The sequence below is a fragment of the Neovison vison genome, chromosome 5 (genome assembly GCF_020171115.1).
Source record: "Neovison vison isolate M4711 chromosome 5, ASM_NN_V1, whole genome shotgun sequence".
NCBI classification, from domain to species: Eukaryota; Metazoa; Chordata; class Mammalia; order Carnivora; family Mustelidae; genus Neogale; species Neogale vison.
This window is the reverse complement of record NC_058095.1, coordinates 57,013,598-57,029,034: the sequence shown is the minus strand read 5'-3', so window position 1 is coordinate 57,029,034 and position 15,437 is coordinate 57,013,598. Positions and strand designations below refer to the sequence as shown.

The following is a 15,437-nucleotide window of genomic DNA, read 5'->3' as shown; positions in this document are numbered from 1 at the left end:
CGGGCCCCTGAGATGTGGGAGACGGGAGGGGCGGAGCGTTAAGCCACCGGCTCGGGACCTGGAAAAGGACGGGAAAACCCTGGAGCCCACGTCACGGAGGACCCGCGACGACCATTGTTTTGTGGGGTTCATCTACCGACTCCCCCGAGTGGCTGATCTACCTTCAGACTAAAAGCGCTTCCCACCGGCGCCGTGGCTTAGCTGGTTAAAGCGCCTGTCTAGTAAACAGGAGATCCTGGGTTCGAATCCCAGCGGTGCCTGCCCCCATGCAAGGTGGTATATTATTGCTGCGAGGGCGACGCGCCGCCCGCTCTCCAAAGCCCAGCCATGGGGCATCCGTCGCAAGATTCTTATTCCTCCGCGGCCAATTCCACCTGGAGCTTTCCACTCGCGCGCACTTTTAGTGGAAATTCGCAGGCTGACTCCCGCTTCGCTTTCGGGAACCGGAGTGGCGCGAGCATCCCTTGCGTTGGAGGACGTGGGCCCTGGCCTTGGGCTCCGGCTCATTTTGCTCCCGCGGAGCTGAGCTGGGGGGCGGGGAAGGAGAGCGCTAGCAAGGAGAGCGCGAGCACCGCGACTTCCGCAGCGCCGCGGCCAGCCGCAGGGGGAGGCGCAGGCTCACAGACTTCCCGAGGCCGGGGGGCGGGACCGGTGGGAGGCGGGCCCGTTGATAGGCAGCTATAGTGGCGCAGGCCCGAAGCCGCACGCGGCTGTGATGGCCGAGTGGTTAAGGCGTTGGACTCGAAATCCAATGGGGTCTCCCCGCGCAGGTTCGAATCCTGCTCACAGCGTGTGTACTTTTGGGAATGCGCGCTACCGTAGCCTTCGGAGGAGAAATCATTCGTTTTCCTTGTGCTTTCTTCCCCTGGGGAAGATACCGCATTTACTCCCGGGGCTTCGGCCACCCGCGACCAATGCGCGAGCGCCCCCTTGCGGGCCTTACGCTCCGGCCTGCGCCTCCTCCCACGGGCGTGTCCTGCGAGTCACTGAACTACTAATTTGAATCCTTCGCGTCCCCAAACACGGATGGCTGTCGCCTAACATCCCCGTTTTCCCTACCCCCTGCAAGTCTCCCATACGACTGTTTCATCTCTTCTTTCTCTCCAAACCACAAGTCCCTTCTTCCTCCCTCGGCCTGCCTTCCTGGTTCCCTGAGAAAATAAGGCATTCTGGAGAGATTTCCCCACGGATATCTGCAATCTCACCTGCATGCCTGCCTGCCTGTGGCTACATGTTCCTCCCTTCCCTCAATGGTGTAGATGAACCTTCCTTCCACCCAACCAAGGCCAAGCCCTGCGCTCACCAGATCTCCCATTGCCCCGGCCCGCAAGGGCTCAAGGGCATTGCTCTCCGTCCTGTACCACCAGTTTTCCTCTCTAGCTGGAGTACTCCCATCACCCTAAACACATTCTGAAACGTATTCCGATTTGGAACAAGCAGGACAACAAAAGCTCTCCTGACACCACACACACCCCTCTCAGCTCCCAATCCATCTCTCTGATCCCCTCCTCCGCAAAACATGTTATTATTTACCTGCTGTCCGCCAATTCCATCTTCCCATTCTCCTTTGAACACTCTCCCATCAAGTGCCTCCCAACCCCATTGGTCCAAGATGCTCTTATTAAGGTTACCAAATAACCATGCATTGCTAAACCCATTGATCACTACTTACCCATGTTTACCCTCCCCATTAGAAGCGCTCTCTTCACTTTCCCTCTGAGACTCCCTAACTCTTCTGATTTTCCTTCTACATCATTAGCAGCTCATGCACAGACTCCTTTGCTGGCTGATCGCCTTCTAGATCTATAAATGTCAGCATGCCCCCACCGTTCAGTTTTCCAACCCCTTCTTTATCTGTACTCATGCCCTTAGTGATCTCTCTAAATATCAACTAATAATTCATTAATGTATCCAAAATGTTAATCTCCAGCTCCACAACTCTTTCCTGAATTACAGATGTATATATGCTATTATCTACTTATCGTTTCTGCCTGGATATCTAATATCATTTTCGTCTGTGATATCTGATCACCAAAAAATGGCCAAACCAGCTCCTGGCTTCCCCCGAAATGAGCTTCACCTGTAGACCTTCTATCTCAGAAAATTCCATTTCTTCAGTTGGTCAGACTAAAAACCTTAGGATCATCCTTGATTCTCTCTCTTTCTCATACACACGCTCCACATTGAATCAGTCAGCAAATTCTTATTTAAAACATGTTAAAAACTCGGCTCCTCGTCACCATGTCACCACTACACCCTGGTCTTAGCCACCCACATCTCTCACTGAGATTATTACAACAGCCCCCCTGATTATTTCCTTACTTCCTTTCTTTTCCTTGTTCCTTTGCAGTCTACTCTGAACACGTGGGCATAGGGATACTTTCAAGACATAAATAAGATTCTGTCATTCCTCTCTTTAAAATCTTCCAATAGGATAATAATATGAAGTCATGGTTTTTAATGTGTGTAGATGTAGCAATAAATGTATGCTATAGTGGCATATAAACATATATCCATAAACACAAACAAGCACACATATTAACCTATATATTTCCTAGTTCTTTCCACTGAGAAAGCCTAGAACGAATGATACACAAATAGCAATAAGCACACTAGGGACCAGATCTTGGTTACTAAATACCATTCTTCTCCAGCTGCTTGGGTGGCTCAGTTGGTCAAGCCACTGCCTTCTGCTTGGGTCATGATCCCAGGGTGCTGGGATCAAGTCCTGCATCAGGCTCCTTGGGGAACCCGTTTCTTCCTCTCCCTCTGCTCCTCCTGCTCTCTCTCTGTCAAATGAAAAAAATCTTTAAATAAATGAATGAGTGAATAAATAAATAAATACCATTCTCTAAAATAAACCAGGGCTCCTACAGGCAAAGGCTGATTCCAGGGCTTCAGTTAGGGAATTACAAGATGGTCTTGCAACATTTTGTTACACAGGAAATTAATGTTCAAAGAATTTGGGGTCTCTATTAAAAAAAAAAAAGACATAGCAGGGAGGGGTTACAGCTAAAGGAGCTCCTGCTGGCTAAATGTGGGACAAATTGAGCATTAAAATCAGTAGTGATTATGATGGATCATAATTCCTTGAATCAGTTAAAACTCCAAAGTTCGTAGCAGTATAAATAAGTGAAATGGGAAGGAAGAGGATGGCTTTTTCTTTTTTTACAATAAACTGGCAGCTAATAAATATTGATTTAGAAATCATCAATGAATACAAAAGTAGAGAGTGAAACTCAATGGGGCTGTAAGAAGCAAAGAGTCTCAGGATATGTTCTGACAAGTTATATATTAATTACTCTTCGGAGCAGGGAATAACGTTACAGTGCACAGGCCTGGCCAACCCCATCTAACCAAGTGACCAAAGTCAGTATTTCAGTGTCAAGGCAAACTGACCCTGTGTCTTCTGATGCGACAACATGGAAAATGGAGAGGGACCTGGTGTCACTTCCGTGGTGATGTCCCTGCCAAGAAGACATACTCCGAATAACTTGATCCTAACAGTGAAGAAACATTGGATCCACCAAACAACGGTCTGAACTCTTCAAAACTGTGAAGATCAACAGCGAAGCTTCTTCCAGATCAAATGAGATGGAAGGGACCTGGCCCTGAAACGCGACCACATGATCCTGGACTGGGACCTGCGACAGGATAAAAGAGCTCTACGGACATCCCTGAAATGCTTGAGGAAATTTGAATATGGACTGAGGGTTGAAATAATGGTATTATATTAATTTTCATATCCCGATAGTGATAATATTGATAACTGTACAGGTGTGTTGAAGGTGTTAGAAATGGAACAACAACAAAAAGCAAGCTGGGGCATCTGGCTGGCTCAGTGGGTTAAAGCCTCTGCTTCCGGCTCAGGTCATGATCCCAGGGTCCTGGAATCGAGCCCTGAGACGGGCTCTCTGCTCAGCAGGGCGCCTGCTTCCTCCTCTCTCTCCGCCTGCCTCTCTGCTACTTATGATCTCTGTCTGTCAAATAAATTAAAAAAAAAAAAAAAAGCTAGTTGTGGGGGTGGGAGGAAGGGCCTTCCAATGCACCCTCATCTCCCTCAGAAATGGGTGATTCCTGACAAAGTCCTGGGAACCGCCTGTAGGGTCCCAGGGGATCAGGCCCTGCCCCCGCCCCCTCTCTCTCTGATCTCAGCCCCATTGCTACCTTCACTCTGGCCTGGCCAACCTCGTCCCAGGCCTGCCATCTGCTCCTTGGACAAACCAGGCATGGTGTCCCTCAAGACTTTCCTGCCAGCGCATCTCTGCTGGAGAGCTCTTCCCACAGGCACTCTGGCCGCTCTCCCCTCCTAAGTTTCACCTTCTCAGTCCTTCTCTACTCATACCCTCTGCAGTTACAGTTCCCACTCTCCCCTCCTTTGCTGGCTTTTCTCCAAAGCACTTAACCGCCACCTCACAAATCCGTTTTGCATTATTATGTTCCTGTGACTGTTTCCCCTACTAGAACGTCTGGCCTGTCTGGGCGGGAATTATCCTATTTTGTTTTGGGCTCTTGGGTGATTTCCATCCTGATTCTTCCCTTGCCCCCCACCCCCAAACCCCAGGGCCTGGTCCTCCTACTTCCCAACCCCCAAACCCCCAGGACCCAACCCTCCAGGAACTCCCCCTACCCAGGACCGGGCGGGTGGGGGGGTGTCCCAGGAAGCCAGCCTCCCCTTTGAAGAACAAAGAAGAAGGAGCCAACCTTGGAACCCAGGCCTGGGGAGATGTCTCAGCGGGGGAGGGGAAGCTCCGGACACTCCACCAGCTGTGCTGTCTCAGTTCCTGGCCCCGCCTCCCGCCTCCCTGGGGGCCCAGCGCGTGTGGGACACGAGCTCCCCTCCCCCAAGCCCAGATGCTGTCACTGTCGAGATGGCGGTGGCCAGGAAGAGGTGGGAGGCCCAGACACCCATACACACACCATGGGCAGCGGAGCCAGAGCCAGGCCCACAGGGACAGAGGCCTGCAAGCCACACAGAGTTCCCCACCCTAAACCCTTAGAAACCCTGGGCATCCACCTGGAGGGTAGCCTCTCCCCCTCATATCTGCAGGGGGAGCCACAGCTGGAGAAAATCGTGCAGCTGGAACCATGGGGCTCAGGTTTTGAGGGTCTGATATGTCTATAATTTGGGAGGGGGCTTTTTAAAGAAAATAATACAAAAATAATGGTAAGTGGTACTTTTGTACTGAGATCACTTTTGTGATCTACGAGGCTTCGAGGCTTTTCCTACTCTACCAAATGAACGTTTCCCACCTTCTTCTTCCTCAAAGGATCTTATAAGCACTCTCCCCTCCAGCAGTGAGCTGGACTCTTTCTTCTTTGAGGAAATGAGAAAAACCAAGAGAACCTGTCTCACCCTTCCTGCACCCCAACTGACCCACACCCTCTGACTCCCCCCATCTCCCTGTGGGTGCCTTCCCTGCTATCTGAGGTTGATTTCTGTCCCAGGCACAGGAGTCTACCGTCCTGCCTGTGCCCTCCTTCCCTGGGCTACTCCCTTCATTGTCCAGGATGGCCCGTGTCCCTTGGTGCCACACACTATTCTGATCACCATTCGTGGCAGAACTTGCTGGAGATGTCTATGGTTGCTGTCTCCCTGCCTTCACCCCCATTCTTCAGTCAGTCCCCCCTAGTGGGACTACACTCAAGCTCCCCTCCCCCCATGTCATCTGTGATGTCCAAGATGTTAAGCTGATGGTTCCTTTGCTCTCATTCTTGTCCTTATCTGACCTCCCAGGAGCTTAGCAAGAACAGGTGGCTCCCTCCTTTATACACTTGCTGTTCCTGGCTTCCCAATTTTCTGTCCCAGGGACGCCGGCCTGGGACAAGCTCCCACTCCTTTGGCTTTTCTGCTGCCTTCCCCATCTGTCTAGATTCCTTTGCCAGTTCCTCTCCTCCTCCTCCACCACCACCACCACCACCTCCTCCTCCTCCTTTTCCTCTTCCTACCCCCCAACCCCCACTAGCCTCTAAGTGATGGGGGGAGGGGAGGTGTCCAAAGCTCTTTGCTCAGTCCCTCTCTTTTCTCTCCACATTCTCTCCCTGGGTGCTCTAGTCTCTTAGCATTAAACCCATCTATTTCCCAGTGACCCACCCACATTATCCTCTACCTCTCACTCCCAACTTCATATATCCTTGGCCTACCTATAGTTTCCGCTTGGATGTCTAAGGGTATCTCAACTAAGCTAACTAGAGAGTAATGTTTGGTCTCTCTCTCCAAACTTTTCCCAAAGTTCCACTTGCCCGGCATTTGCCCATTTGCTGTCGCAGTAAAAGGCACCATCATCCAGCCTGTTACTTAAGCCAAAAACCAAGAAGTAACCCGTTCACTTCCGTCTCCACTGCCTCCACCTCGTACAGACCAACATCAATGTCTTGCTAGAAGGCTGTTCCAGCAACCCAAATGATCTCCCACACAGCAGCCAAAGGGGTCATTTAAAAGAGAAGTCCGTGAGAGGAACCATGAGAGACTATGGACTCTGAAAAACAATCTGAGGGGTTTGAAGTGGTGGGGAGGTGGGAGGTTGGGGTACCAGGTGGTGGGTATTATAGAGGGCACAGCTTGCATGGAGCACTGGGTGTGGTGAAAAAATAATGAATACTGTTTTTCTGAAAATAAATAAATTGGAAAAAAAAAAAGAGAAGTCCGTGAATATGACTTTGCCCATTAAAACCCTCCACTTGCTTTCCCTTGCACTTAAGAATAGAATCCAAAGTCTCTGCTGAGTTTCTAAAGCTCTGTGTGATGGGGCCCCGTCTCTCCCTCTTATCTCTGCTTCACTCCAAATCCTTCCTGCCAGGGACATTGGCGCTCCTTCTATAGTTTCCACAAGCAAAGTCCATGCCTGTCCCAGAGCCTTTGCACTTGCTGTCTGTCACCTGCTTCTTTCTGCGGGATCTGCTGGGCTGAAAGATCTCCTCTTCCTAGAGGCTGTCTCTGACCACCCAGAGTAAAAAAAGCAGCACTTCGCTCTCAAGTCATTTCCATGGCCCGACCGGTAGCCAGACCCCACACCCCCAGACTAGTAACTATATTATTTTCTGCGCACTTCGTTATTTTCTGTACTCCCCTCCCCAGGTTCAGGAGAGCCCAGACCCAGTGCACCCTCAGTGCCTACCCATACTTGGCACCCAGGAGGCACTCCATAAATACCGACTGAGTAACTGGGCGGCCGCGCTCGCAGACAGATGCCCAAATTGTTGTACAGTTTCCTGCTGGGAGCCACGGTAGCGGCTGCGAGTAGCCAAGAGAGCACCGCGCGTCACTGACACAATCCAGAGACAGGAACCCCCAGGAGAAACAGGCTGAAACGGACAGAGGGCAGAAAGCCGAGACCGAGCAGGCCCAGGGCGAGCTCGGGAGAGAGACCCCGAGGCCCGGGCCCGCAGGAGTCCCGGCAGCTGCGGAGCCCAGCGGAGAAAGCAGCGGCTAGCCAAGGGCGGGGGAGGCCGGGGTCGCCCCCGCCCCATCTCCTCCTCCGTCCCCCTCCCGCCCCGCTCCCAAGTGGCCGCAGCAGCTGGCGGGGGCGCCCCGCCGCCCGCCGGCCCGACGCGTGCGGGATCAAAGCGGCGGGGAAGGGGCGGGCGGGGAGGCGGCGGGGAGCCCGGAGGTGCGAGCGAGCTTCCCAGGGGCCGGCAGGAGCGTGGGAGCGCAGAGTGCCGGGAGGGGATAGAGACCCGGAGAGAGGACTAGAGATCAGAGACCGGGCGCGCCGGAAACGAGCCGCGCTTGCGGGAGCTGCGGCGCTAGAGACGCGCGGACGCGGGTGCAGACCCCGCGAGACCGCGCGGACGTGCCGGGACACCTGGCGAGAGACGCGGCCGCCGAGCGCGCCGCGGGGAGGGGTGCGGCCCAGGAAGCGGGCGGCACCGAAAGGCCGGGCCCCACGGACGTGGAAGAACCAAGCGCGCTTCGGGAAGAACAGAAGGCAGGAGAGAGCGAGCGCGGAAGAGAAGGGCCCGGAGAGCCGGGACTTGGGGAGCGCACGGCGGGAAGGCCCCGCCCCTCCCCGGAGGGTGGGAGGACCCCCGGGGCAGGGATCCGAGCGGCGGGTCCTTTCTCAGGGTCACGCCTGCGGAGGTGCGGGGCCGGGGGGCGGAGGGAGGGGTGTGGAAGGCAGCAGGACCCCCAGGCTGGGAGGACGGGGCTCGGAGGGAGGACCTTGGGAATCCTGATGGGGACCCAGAGCCTCCAACTCTGCCATAGGGTAAAAAACTCGAGTATTAATATTTGCTAGAAATGTTAGACAGAGATGCTTCTTATACATTTTATCAGACTTCTCCCTTATCTGGGAACAAGAGAGAGGAGAAAAAAAAAGAAAAAAAAAATACGAGGCTATGCATTGGCCGGGAATCGAACCCGGGCCTCCCGCGTGGCAGGCGAGAATTCTACCACTGAACCACCAATGCAAGTGGGTACTAGTTTTTGGGGTACTCTACCTGAGCTTGGAAGAGGTGGAGGCGGCGGTGCTCAGGCCGAAGGTGCCTGCCGGGGGAGCGGCGGAGGAGTGGCCCCGAGTAGCTGACGGGGGTGGAGCGCCAGGCTAGCCTTCCTCCCGCCCGGATCCGGCTGCCCGGCCATAAAGTCGCCCCATATGGCCAGGGGCGGCCCCACACCCGGGTGCGAACAGCCCGGGGCCCCGAGCCTCGCGTGCAGGTGAGAAAAACTCAGCCCGAGCGCAGGTTCCCAAGGAGGGGGGCGAGGGGGGCTGCTGGGGACCACACATCTGCGCTCCCATTTGGCCCAGGTAGGGGGAGGTGGGATAGACCGGAGGCCCCGATCCCAGATGGGAGCGCCCTCCCCAAGGTTTGTGTCTGTCCGGGTTCGGGCTTTGGCGAGGCAGGCTCCGAGAAAACAAAACAAAACAAAACAAAACCCCAAGGTGTGGAGAGGCCCTGGGAGGACGGGAGGGCCTCGTCCGCCTCTGACTCCGCAGCTTATCTTCCGACTGGGTCTGCAACCTTGTCTTTGCGCGTCCTTGTCCAGAGCAGTCCGGCTGACCCGCGAAAATCTCTGATTTTATCTTCTCAGACACTTTATCCGGAAGCCTCCGAGTGCTCACGCACCATTCATTCTGCAGAGGGTCGAGTTCTTGGTTTGAGGTGGGTGTTGATGATCGCTTTTTGTATCTTTCTTGTCTCTTTAAGAAAACTGCCTGCTCCCTGCTCCCCCATCCGCAGGAGGGGTCCCCAGGAGCAAGCAGCATGAGCAGGACTTATGTCAGGTGGCCTGGAAACCACACGCTGGAACCTCCTATAATTAGTTTTGAATCAAATACTTCTAAGTGGGAAGGTCTCTCCACCTTTGCTCCCTCTTTCTTGCGGTCCCGCTCTTTCCCAGTCCAGCCATCAGGCACTGTGACCCTCTCCCCGGTGTCTACTTCACTCTGCTCTATTGTGGCACTTGATAACACACCGGCTTGGCTTTTGCACTCGGTCCTGGTCCTGTAAGGAATAAGATGGGCCTCTGGTGCTTATGTCAACTTCATAGCCTAGACTAGAGTGCGCAGAGTTGGGGGAATCGAATAAGGTTCACTAAGATTGGGGGAATCCAATAAGGCTCACTAAGATCGCACAGGAGGCTCCTTCGCCTCCGGGCAGGGCCCCAGTTGACTCAGATTAGCCCAGCACGCTCAAGGTAGCTCCCTTACCCAATTAGGAGGTGGATTTTGGGGGAAGGTGTATAAGGTCCAGTCTTCGGGCTGAGGGATGCTGAGTTTTATTTCAGAGTCGTGGGGGGGAACAGAGAACTCCCAAGAAAGTTGCGATGGGTGGGGGGGCTCTGAACTTCATTCCTGAGGCCGGTCCCAAATCACTTCACCTCCCTCTCCCCCTAATAACCTCCTCCTTTCAGCTGGGTTCCGCCTCATTATACAGCCTTAAGGGTCCTTAAACTAGCCGGTGCTGCATTGGCCCCTCATTTCCCACACTCCCAGGCCAGTTCCACTCCTTCCCCTCCCCCCTCGCGCTCCTCCCCTTTCCGGGAGCCTCGTGCCCCGGGCCGCTCGGGGAGGGATCTGGGTGCCGAAGGGGGCGGGTCCGGGTCCTACACCGCCCCCCCACCCCCAGGAGCCCGTGGGATATAAGGAGCCGGGAGGGCAGGGGCTTGGTCCACACAAGGGTCCGGAGGAGCGATGGTCACTCGGGATCGAGCGGAGAATAGGGACTGCCCCAAGGTGAGAGGCGGGAGGGAAGGGAGCAGAGGTCCCTGGTCCGGTCCGGGGACCCCATCCTTGAGACCCTGGGTGAGGAAAGAGGCTGGAGTCGCAGGGTTGGAAGGGGGGGAGGTGCATGGGGAACCCAGGGCGCCAGGAGCTGGGAATGAAACTGCATAGTATGAAGAAGGGGACGGGGTCAGAGCAGGGGCTGTGTGGGCAGCAGAAGTAGAGGTCTTGGGTTTGGGTAATGGGACGCGGCACCTTGCGGCTTGCAGGGCGTGGGAAGCCGGGAATTTGCGTGAAATAAGCGAGGAGAGCACAGAGCTAAGGGAGGCGGGTGGAAACAAAAAGCGGAGAGGCGAGGCACTTGATCCACGCGTGTCGTGATCCAGAGCGGGCCCAGTGCAGCCTTAGAGAGAAGGCCCGGAAGGCACTGGTTCCAGAGGCCTGAGACTGGGTGGAAAATTTTAGAAGCAGTGGAGAAAGCTGACTGCATAGACGGGTTAGAGGGAGAAGAGGAGGCGCGGTCGCCCTGGGTATCTCCCTTTCTACACTCAGGGCCGGAACTCAGAGCCCGGCACCTTGCGGGCCACGTGTCTGGGCGCAAAGAGGGCCCGCAAAGTTCTCCACTGAGACAGAGAGACTGCACGAGACGGAGACGTAGAGATAAAAGAGGAGGAGAAGGAGAGACACAGAGGGGAGGAGGGAGGCCAAGACTGAGAGAGGAGAATGCAGAAGACCCGGGAGAGAGAGGAGGCGAGCTACAGACATTGACCCTGCGGGCGCTGGGAGGGAGGGGGAGCGGAGAGGGATCCAAAGCGCCCGGCCGGAGGCTTTCGCTGGGGTGTCCGGGAAGGAGTGGTCTTGGGACTCTCCCAGCGGCGGGATCCGCACGCCCGCGCGGCAGCGCTGAGTCTCGGTCCGGTCGGCCCGCTCTCCCTTTCCTGGTGGTCGCAGATGCTGAAGCCGCTGGTGGAGAAGCGGCGCCGGGACCGCATCAACCGCAGCCTGGAAGAGCTCAGGCTGCTGCTGCTGGAGCGGACCCGGGACCAGGTCAGTCCTTCCGCCCTCCCCGAACCGTCCCCCCGTCCCGCCCTCGCGTCCCAGGGCTTCCTTCTGGGGTGGGGACACATGCTGCACTGGCGACCCAGGCCCCAAGGCATCCTGACCCGAGCCCCGCCCTTGGAATCCCATCCCAGAGCCCCCTCTCGCTCCCAGAACGCGATCTTCATGGCCACCCCTCGGGTTTGTAAGTTTCACACCCGGCCCTGTAAATTTCACTCCCAGGGTTGGTCAGTTTTCAACCTCTGGGTCTGTAAACGCTCCCCCCCGCACCCCCTCAGAACAGCAGGCTGGGTGGTTAATTTCAGTCCCCGGGTTTGCTGTTTCAAACCCCCTCCTCGCACTGGGGGTTAGTCCTGCCCTCGGGTCGGACGGTGTAGTCTCACGGTTTCCCGGGTCCATTCTTGGTCATCGCCACTCCGCATTCGGTCGCGCGCTCCGTGGGCAGCGCGCACACGCGATCGGGGGCACCCCCAGCTCCTGCATCCCCCCTCCCTTCTTCCCCCTGCCACTTCCCCCTCTCTCCCCACCCCTCTCTGTCTTTGCGCCCTCCCCCTCCTGTCTGTAGAACCTCCGCAACCCGAAGCTGGAGAAAGCAGAGATACTGGAGTTCGCCGTGGGCTACTTGAGGGAGCGAAGCCGGGTGGAGCCCCCGGGTACAGCGCGGGGGTGGGGCAGCGGAGGGCGGGAGGGGGGATTCACCGAGGCCCGGGCCGGGGTAGCTGGGGCGGACCCTGCGATGGACGGTGGGCTTGGGAGTGGTAGGCTCTGCTCCGAGGCGAGGTTAATAATACCCGCGCGTGTCTGTCTCTGTGTCTCCCTCATTTTCTCCCTCTGTCCGTCCACCTGGCTTCCTGTCTCTGTCTGTGCGGCTGTCGCGCCTCGGTATCTCTGCGCCCCGCCCCTTACCTCACCCCTGCTGGGCCCCTGTCCTGCCCGCCCGCTCTCCCGCCGGCCGCACCCGCTGCCGCGGCTCCAGGGGTTCCCCGGTCCCCAGCCCAGGACGCCGAGGCGCTCGCCAGCTGCTACTTGTCCGGCTTCCGCGAGTGCCTGCTTCGCCTGGCGGCCTTCGCGCACGACGCCAGCCCGGCCGCCCGCGCCCAGCTCTTCTCCGCGCTGCACGGCTACCTGCGCCCCAAGCCGCCCCGGCCGGAACCGGTAGATCCGAGGCCCCAAGCGCCGCGCCCACCGCTGGACCCCGCCGCCCCGGCGCCCGGCCCCGCGCTGCACCAGCGCCCCCCAGTGCACCAGGGCCCCCGTAGCCCGCGCTGCGCCTGGTCCCCGTCCCCCTGCTCGCCCCGCGCCGGGGATTGCGGCGCGCCGGCGCCCCTCACCGGACTGCTGCCGCCGCCGCCGCCGCACAGACAAGACGGGGCGCCCAAGGCCCCGCAGCCCCCGCCGCCCGCTTTCTGGAGACCTTGGCCCTGAGCTTTGGGGGGTGGGGTGGGGGCGGGGGCTGGGGGTGAGGTAGAGACTCCAGCCCGAGGGCAGCAGAGGGACCCGGGCGTCGGGGCGAGCAGGTGTTTGGGGAGGGCGGCGGGGCGCGCGGGCGCAGCGCGCGGGTGAGATGTGGTCTATATTAGAGTATCTATATAAATATATATTTCCCCGGTTCCTGTCCCTTTTCCCCGTCCCCCCTTGCGTCTAGGATTGTACCCTCTCTGCCCCCGGCCCAGCCCCAGTCCCTTCCCCAGTCCCTAGTGCATGGAATAAAGTGGTTATTAAATCCCCGTGTGTCCCCGAGCCAGGGGCCTGCCTTTATGTCGGCGTCCACGCCCACTTTCCTCCTGTCTCCCTTTCCTTCTGTCTCCCGCCCTTCCCAGTCCTGCTCTCCACGGCCCAAGCCCCGGGGCAGACAGGTAAGTAAAGAAGAGAGCAGAGCGAGACTGAGGTTGGAGCTGAAACAGGTGGAAAACACTGAAATAGGGAAGGGGAGCAGGGATGGGAACCTTTAAGGAAAAACCAGATAAAGAGGGAAGGGAAAAAAAATTGAAATAAAATCGACTCTGGTGGGATTCGAACCCACAACCTTTGAATCGCTCTTTCGTCACTAGAAGTCCAATGCGCTATCCATTGCGCCACAGAGCCACCTGGCGGGCGGCGGCGTCTGACGGCTTACGGGTACTAGCACGGGCAAGGGGCGGGGAGGGAGAGGGGTGTGAGGGAATTGGGCGGGGCATGCCAGCAGCGCGTGGTTGGGACCTCGCAGGCCTGCCGGGGAGAGGTAGCGGGCCAGAAGCGCGAGAGCCAAGTAGCAGTGCGGGCGCGCACGGGTGGAAGACACAGGGAGCGAGAGCAACAGAACAGGAGCGAGCGAATACATGGCTCCAGCTGCCCGCTTGGGGGGTGCTTCCCGCCCAGGCGCACCCCGCCCCCAGATGCGGTCCCACCCACGAAAATAAACTTGTTTCGCTGCAAATATCCGTGTGTCTCAATTTCCTCCTCTCTGTTTCGCCGTTCGCTGCTCCTGAGTCTGCGGTTTCCGAAGAAGGCCCAGGGACTTAGCACGGCCGCCACAGGCCTGTCTCGCCCCTCTAGTCTCTTAGGAGGACCGCGGGGAGGGCTCGTTTCCACGCGGGTAGCGTGGCCGAGCGGTCTAAGGCGCTGGATTTAGGCTCCAGTCTCTTCGGAGGCGTGGGTTCGAATCCCACCGCTGCCAAGGTGGAGTTTTTCTGGTAGCATCCGCACCCTAGAACTCAAAACAGCCCGCCCCTTCCCCGCGGGATGTATGCTCCTTGTTTTTACGAGGACTGCGTGCAGGGTCGTACCACCCCCTCCCTGGTCTTCGGGACAGCGTGGGTAGTGCTAGGCAGGACTCAGTGGGAACTGCCCGGGAGACCTTCGGTTCTTCGTAAGGTGTCCTGAAGTTGCGTTCTTATCTCTCAAAACTAGCGCAAGTTGCTGTATCTGTAAGTGCTGACTGTGTGCTCTGCTGGTGTGCAGGAGGCTACGATTACTCAGTCTGGGAAGCCCAGAGGACAGCGCCTTCTTTTCCTTTCCTTCTCAGATCCTCTCCGGGGTCGAGGGACGCTCATACACGAAGCTGATAACAGAGCCCTGATAGTACGGAGTAGAGGCAAAAACGAAAGGTTCCACCGAGATTTGAACTCGGATCGCTGGATTCAGAGTCCAGAGTGCTAACCATTACACCATGGAACCCGCTGCTGCGAAACTGTTTCTGCAAGTTTATATATTACTCTGCGCGTCCCCGCCTCCCCCGCCCCCCATTCTGCCATTCCCAGAAGACAAAAGAAAACAAAAAAACCTGCCCCAACCGATGGGCACCTCTCTGGAGCACCTGAAATACGAACTGAGATGCGCGGTGACATGTAAAACACACACTATACTTAAAAGACACAATACTTACTGAAAAGAAGATTGTTAACACTTCATTAACGATTTAAAAATACTGATTACGGGTTAACATGGTAAGATTTCATGGGGTTAAATAAAATGTTATTAAAATTAATCTCACCTGGTTCATTCTCGAAGGTGCCTACTTGAACGTTTAAATTCGCAGAAACATGTAACAGCACTTTTGTCATCCTTTTTTTCCCCCCTCCCCTTGGTTTTGTTTAAAGGAATACAGATAACACGCCTCCTCTTTAGAGGGAAAAAAAGCAGACGCCCGAACAGGGACTTGAACCCTGGACCCTCAGATTAAAAGTCTGATGCTCTACCGACTGAGCTATCCGGGCTCTTGCTAGAGTGTTCTGCTCCTGCTTATAAGAGCTATTCGCCCGCGGAAGTTCCGGCTCCCTGAAACGGAGGCCGACGGCACGCGAGAGCACAGCGCCCCCCGCGCGCACCAGGAACGAGCAGGTGCAGCCCAGCGGCGGCCGTAGGCGCTCCGCCCGCCTCTCTGGAGCACCGTCCCGGCCGAGGTTGGGCGGCTGAGGCCGGAGCGCCGCGGAGGCTGGGCCGCTGCGGTGCCTGGGCCACTGCGGTGCCGAGACTGGCCGCGCGGGGCCGCTGCCGGCTGCAGGCCTCCCCGGCGGAGCGGTTTGTCCACGGCTCGGGTGACCCAGATCCTGGGCATCGCGCGCCGCCCCGGCCTCACCCCCCACCCCCGGGCACTCGGCCCCCGCCCTGCAGGCGGCGGGCGGGCCTCGAGCGGAACCGAGGCGGCGCGGGGTCTTCAGAGGCCGTGAGCCCACTTTGGTCCCCGGGCCGGCCCCATCCCGACTGAGGGACCGAGATCGGACCTGCGGCGGAGCG

General features: G+C 57.2%; 1 protein-coding gene and 7 non-coding genes across 8 annotated transcripts; 4 read left to right on the top strand and 4 right to left on the bottom strand.

The window, feature by feature from the left end:
* The first annotated feature begins 186 nt into the window (after positions 1-186).
* Positions 187-260, top strand: TRNAT-AGU. Its single transcript has one exon. It is a non-coding gene; the product is annotated as a tRNA-Thr (tRNA).
* Positions 261-709: 449 nt separating this feature from the next.
* TRNAS-CGA lies at positions 710-791 on the top strand. Its single transcript has one exon. It is a non-coding gene; the product is annotated as a tRNA-Ser (tRNA).
* Positions 792-8,338: 7,547 nt separating this feature from the next.
* On the bottom strand, positions 8,339-8,409 carry TRNAG-GCC. Its single transcript has one exon. It is a non-coding gene; the product is annotated as a tRNA-Gly (tRNA).
* Positions 8,410-8,594: 185 nt separating this feature from the next.
* On the top strand, positions 8,595-12,647 carry HES7 (hes family bHLH transcription factor 7). Its single transcript, XM_044250604.1, is given in 6 exon segments — positions 8,595-8,656; positions 9,032-9,071; positions 9,073-9,102; positions 11,115-11,210; positions 11,788-11,875; positions 12,199-12,647. Coding segments are annotated over 6 exon segments (765 nt in total).
* Positions 12,648-13,220: 573 nt separating this feature from the next.
* Positions 13,221-13,307, bottom strand: TRNAR-UCU. The gene is given in 2 exon segments: positions 13,221-13,256; positions 13,271-13,307. It is a non-coding gene; the product is annotated as a tRNA-Arg (tRNA).
* Positions 13,308-13,796: 489 nt separating this feature from the next.
* Positions 13,797-13,878, top strand: TRNAL-UAG. The gene has a single exon. It is a non-coding gene; the product is annotated as a tRNA-Leu (tRNA).
* Positions 13,879-14,306: 428 nt separating this feature from the next.
* On the bottom strand, positions 14,307-14,378 carry TRNAQ-CUG. Its single transcript has one exon. It is a non-coding gene; the product is annotated as a tRNA-Gln (tRNA).
* Positions 14,379-14,844: 466 nt separating this feature from the next.
* On the bottom strand, positions 14,845-14,917 carry TRNAK-UUU. The gene has a single exon. It is a non-coding gene; the product is annotated as a tRNA-Lys (tRNA).
* Between the last annotated feature and the right edge of the window lie 520 nt (positions 14,918-15,437).